Consider the following 5,918-nt stretch of genomic DNA (forward strand, 5'->3'; position numbering starts at 1 on the left):
CCTGCATTTCAGGGCTCAGGCCCCAGGGTGGGACTTCGCAGGCAGTTCCATACAACTAGAGAAGATGATGGATAGGCCAGGCTTCCCAATCGGATCCTTTAAAAGGCAAGAGGCAGGCCAATGAGCGGCCAGCTAGGGCGGGCGCAGGGCTGGCAGGCAGCGCCTGGGGCCGTGAGCGGGGAGTGCGGCGTGGAAGTGCGACCGCACGCGGTTGTGGAGATCCTTCTTCCCCAGTCGGGAGTCGCACCGTCTGTCGGGACCGGGGCCCAGGAAGCCCCGCCGAGGCTGCAGCGCGAGCACCATGGCAGTGCCCGCTGGGGCCGAGGCAGTGATTGCAACCCCAGACCGCAGGCGCTGGCTGTGGTCGGTGCTGGCGGCGGCGCTTGGACTCGGTGAGCGATGCGGGGGCCTGGCCGCGGCGGAGGGCTTCGGGGGCCGGCTCGCGCCCCTTGCGGCGCCGGGAGTCCTGCGCGCGCGCTGGGCGCCTAATGCGGCAGGGGTGCGGCCTGTGCGCTCCAGCTCCGAGCGAACCTCGTCGCCTAGGAGTCCGGGCCCAGGTGACGGGTGGGGAGACGCAGAGCCTCTTTCTTCTCTTCCTGGATCCGTGAGGGTGGAGGTGGTTGTACGGTGGTTCTGACTCGGGCAGCCGTGTACAACAGAACAAAACATTACCTGGTCTTGCGCCATCCTCAGGATCTCTGCTGGGATCGAGCCCATTGTTGCCCCCAATGTGCTAATTCATCTCTTTGAGGCTCTTTCTGTCCGTCGACTCTCCTCTACTAAGCATGGCTCGCCTCTCCTGATAACGTGTCCAAAGTACGTGAGGTGAAGTCTCTTCTAAGAAACATTTTGGCTTGACTTCTTCCAAGATAGATTTGCTGTTCTTTTGGCAGACCCTGGGATATTCAGCACTCCTCTCCCACAGCACAACTTAAAGACATCGATTCTTCTTCAGTTTAATTTATAAAACGCCCGACTTTATGAAGCAATTGAAAATACCCTGGCTTTGTACAGGCACACCTTGATCTTTAAAATGACATTCTTGCTCTACAGCCCTTTAAAGTAGTCCTTTCAGTAGCTTTGCCCAGTGCAATATGTTGATTTCGTTATTACCCTTTCCAGTGGACATTGATTGTGAAGGCAAGTAAAATGAAATCCATTACAACTCTATTTTTTTTTCTCCATTTATCCTGATGTTGCTTGTTGGTCCAGTTGTGAGGATTTTTCTTTTTTGTATGTTGACGTGTAATTGGTCCTGAAGGCTGTAGTTTTGAGCTTTATCAGTTAACGGCTTCAGATTCTCTCCATTTTCAGCAAAGCTGTGTCATCTGCCTGTCACAGTTTGTTAGAGTCTTCCTTCTGTCCTCTTCTTCATATAGTCCAGTTTCCTCAGATTTTTTTATTCAGCACACACACTGAAAAAGTATGGTGGGAGGATACAACCCTGAGGCACACCTTTCCTGATATTTAACTCTGCAGTGTTCCCTTATTCTCATTGCCCTCAGTCAGTACCAACCCCTGACTGACTCGCTGACTCTCTTGTGTGTTCCCCACCTCTTGTTGCCCCTAGGCCACCATAGCTCTCTTTCCATTGTTTTTTTGGAAGGTTTTCAATTGTTTGAGAGCTTGCCCATCTTTTCTCCTGTGGATCCTGGTGAATTCCAAGCTCAAGAAACCCAACTCTTTGTGGAAGCTCTGATGGCCTGCTGTGCCTTTCAGGTGATTCAAATTCTTCAGTTGCTCAGAGGAAGAAAGATAAGGCAGGATCTTCCTCTGTGCAATTTACAACCTTGGAAAACCCCCTGGAGTTTCTCTCTCAACTAGTTTTAGTTGTTTGAGGGTTTGTTTCTTTTTTAAGTTTAGTTTTTAAACCCTTTTGCAAACCACTACTTCTTAGTCCTAAATGTGAAGAAGAGGGAAACTCCCTAACTTCCTTGCAGGGAAGGTTGACTGTCCTGGATAGCAGGCAGTGTTGGGCTTGGGGGAATCTGCATTGCACTCTTAAACTGTACCCTGCTTTCACCTCCTGGTGTCTGTGAACCACCCAGGTCCCCTCAAGTTCTTCTTTGAGGCTTCTGGTATTCATATTTAGAAGATGACAGAAGGATGCCGGTTCTTCATTTATAAGGCCTTTGTTGATTTCATGACCTCGGTTTAAACAAGTGTTAGACTTTACCTTGTAAATTCCGTTTTGAGAACTCAAATCCATTTTTTTAAAGTTTCCCTAACAGTGGTCCTGGAGACTACTTAATCTCATCATGGTGGTCAGCAAAGCATCAAGAGGAAATGTATATTACTAAAAGTTACCACACAGAGCTGGAATGCCACTGAAATGATCTAGCGTACAAGAATCTGTTCCTATCTGCAGAAATTCCAGGCATAGTCACCATAGTTGGACAAGAAAAAGCCCCAAACCAAACCCAGTGCTGTTTAGTAGATTCTGACTTTTGAGGATCTTCCATCAATTTCTAAGTCTGTAAATATTTATAAGGGAGAGCCGGTCCGTTGTTCTTCCACAGAGCAGCTGGTGGAGTCAAACTTATAACCTTTCCGTTAGCAAAGCAACTCAAAACACACTATGCCACCAGAACACCATGGGCAAGATAAGTACATTAAAATATGCATTTATTTTATTTTTTTTAAATGGCCAAGTATCTTGACTTAGACCAACGGTAAATCTCAAGTGCAATTTAGATCAATTGGATTAGCTGTTTTATGGATGTTTGAAGCAGTATTTGCTACAAGATTTTTGTTACTGTTCAAAGAAAAGTACTTCTTGATATTCTTAGAATTTGGTTAAGTAATGACTCTAAAGGGAGCTCAGATGGCTGTTTAATGGTAAGGAGTTGTGTTGCCAACCCAAAGGTGTTCGAATCCACTAGCTGCTTCAAAGGAGATGGATGTGCAGTCTCCTTCTGTGTGATTTGCTGCCTCTGAAAAGCCGCTGGAGGGTCCACTATGGCTCTGTTCCACCCACAGTTACACAACAACAACAACAACAGAATTTACCTATCGTTCTCTTCCATGAAGAGGGGCTTGGGAAAGCTTGTAAGGTAGTTTTTAATACCAGAGAAAATAAAATAGCTAAAGTTCCTCTAGATCAGCAATGCTGCACTTAACAAATGATTCCAGGAACAACTACAAAATGTAAATATAAAAGCCCCTCCCCCTTGATAAAGGTACACTATGTATACAGGTCACAATCTAGTCTGTATAGATGTCCCATCTGAGTAAAAAGGTGGAGGGTGTGCTTTTGTTTTTGTTGGTGGAAGTTGTATTTATGCTCAGGCCAACAAGTAGGAAATGGCCAACAAGTAAAATTTCTCAGAATGTTCTAGATATTACTGTTGTTGTTACTACAAATGAGAAGTCACCGCAGTTGAAGCCAAAGCCATAGAAGTGGTCTTAATTTAATTCAGGCATTAAAGGTTTCAAGAGTTCATCCACTGCCTTCAAGTCCATATGACTCACTCTGCAGGACAAGGTAAAGCTACTGCTGCCCCATAGGGTGCGGCTAGTGGATTTGAACCATCGGTCTTTCTATTAGTAATGCAGAGCTTAATCTACTATGCTACGAGGGCACCTTAATAAAAGTAGTAGTCTTGAAAAAAGAAAAGTGTTATGAAAAACTTAAAACAACCCTCATTGCCGTGGAGTTAGTAGAAGCTGACCTTCTGTATACCAGAGAGGCACCATCTTTGGGTTGGTAAGACAGCTACCAACAGACTACTCCCCTAATAAAAAAAAGATCTCTGGAATAAGAACTGTATACTCGTTGGACATATCTAGCTCTTCAGTAATGAGAGAGTAATTCTTCTATGTGAAAATTAACATCTGATGTTATAGGTTAATTTTAGAAATCTGTTGGATAGTTTTTGTCCAATCACCTGTTCTCATCAAGAATGTCACATTGAATGGTTCATCTTTTGAAGAGAATCATCTTTATTTTGATCCAGACATGTTAAGTGCTGTCTAGTCAATTTTGTTATTCAGTAAGCATTTCTTAAGCAACTGTTAATCTCCCCCTATTCTTGGAAGAAGAGTCCTTGTTTGCAGGAGAAAGACAATGTGATAAATGTTGTCTAGAAGTGTTTGATCAAGGTAAAGATGTGAAGCAACTGAGACGCAGTGATCTCGGTCTAGAGACTAAGGTGTGTCTAATCCAGTTCACGGTCTTAGCAATTACTTGCTATGCATCAGAGAGCTGGATAATGACAAAGGGTGATAGAAGAAGAATCAATGCTTTTGAATTGTGATGCTGGAGAAGATCCTTGAACATATCAAGAAAACAAATAGGTTGGTCTTTGAGTGAAACCAAGATTTTCCTTGGAGACTAGGATTTTGAAACTTCGTCTCACATATTTTGGGCAGGTGGCCAGGAGGGACTGATCTTGGAGAATGACATGCTGACATGCTCAGAAGGGTGGAGGGACAGCCCAGGAGAGGAAGACCCTGGATGAGATGGATTGATAACAGTAACTAGGGCAGTGGGGGTTGGCATGTTGGAGTCTACGAGATTGGCTCAGGATGGAGCAGGCTTCAGAGTTATTGTACATAGTATTGCTATGAGTCGCAGTGACTCTATGACACATAACAACAAAAGCATACGTGAGAGTAGTATATCACCTCAGACTGAAGTTCAGAGAAGACTGATGGAGACAGAGAGTTTAAGCTGAGTAGACAATTGGCCATTGGCTCAGAAGCCCAGGGGGGAGGAAATTATATGTACACATCCTTCAGTTCATGATCCAACCTATTGTTGATTCATTGTGGTGGGAGGTTGTAGAGTATAAAGGCGATGGTGGGAATTGAGGAGGGAGGACCAGTCAGAGGCACAGGGTGACAAAGGGCCTTGTTTGCCCTGTGTACTTACTGCTGGATTTTATGCTAAGCCCTATGGGGAGCTTATCAAGGATCTCTCTGTATATTGCAATGTGATGAATGGGTTCCAGTGGTGTAAGGGAGAAATCAGAAGGCTATTGTAATAGTCCAGGGGGGATGAAGAAGACCTGGATTGAAGCAGTGGGATATGAACAGAGGACATGTTCACCAACTATCCAGAAAGTCAGTTTAATGGGACTTAGAAACTAACCTGATGTGGGCTTGAAGGAGGAGGCATCCATGATAATCCCAGAAAGCTGGGATGTTAGAAAGCTGGACCTCTTTTAGAAGCTGAGCTTTTATAGAGGGAGGAGAGAATATACAGGATGGGGGAATACTGTGGAAAGAGGATGATGATGTTCCATTTAGATACGTTGAGTTTGAGGTGCTGCTAAGATATACAAAAAGTATATCTTTATAAAAGGTAATGGCTAAAATACAGCTGGATAGATGGTACTGGAGGTGAAGAGGCTCTGGATGGAAATAGTGTTTCGGGAAATTCTAATAGTATGAATGGTTAATAAGCTTAACTGGTAACCAAAAATATGGAGTTCACCCAAAGGAGCCTTATCAGCAAACAACAAATGGTGGCGAGGTTGTGGAGACATTGGAACCCCTATTCACTTCTGGTGGCAGTGTAAAATAGAGCAACCACTATGGAAAGGTGGTCTGGCGATTTCTCAAAAAGTTAGAAGTAGAAATACCATTTTTAAAAAAAGAGCCCTGTGTAACAAATTTGCCCAATGTAATATGTTAAATATTGTTTTTGTTGTTATGTGCCATCGAGTCGCTTGCGACTCATAGCGACCCTATGTACAACAATCCTAAACTCTGCTCTGTCCTGTGCCAATCACACCATCTCTGATCATCCCAATTGCTTCAGTCACTTAATCAATCCACCTCATAGAGGGCCTTCCCCTCCTGCGCTGTCCCTCCACCCTACCAAGCATGATGTCCCTCTCCAAGGACCAGTCCCTCCACACAACATGTCTAAAATATGTTAGATGAAGCCTCAGAATCCTTGCCTCCAGGGAGCC

General features: G+C 44.6%; 1 protein-coding gene across 2 annotated transcripts in view; it reads left to right on the forward strand.

The window, feature by feature from the left end:
- The first annotated feature begins 301 nt into the window (after window positions 1–301).
- MPZL1 (myelin protein zero-like 1) overlaps window positions 302–5,918 on the forward strand; it is an 87,405-nt gene continuing 81,788 nt past the window's right edge. For both annotated transcript variants that reach the window (XM_006887396.1, XM_006887397.1), the window contains exon 1: window positions 302–392. In XM_006887396.1, the coding sequence (XP_006887458.1) occupies window positions 302–392 (91 nt within the window). The remainder of the gene's footprint in view (window positions 393–5,918) is intronic.

The sequence above is a fragment of the Elephantulus edwardii genome, unplaced genomic scaffold, assembly GCF_000299155.1.
Source record: "Elephantulus edwardii isolate Elephantulus edwardi_28Jun2011 unplaced genomic scaffold, EleEdw1.0 scaffold00057, whole genome shotgun sequence".
Classification (NCBI taxonomy): Eukaryota; Metazoa; Chordata; class Mammalia; order Macroscelidea; family Macroscelididae; genus Elephantulus; species Elephantulus edwardii.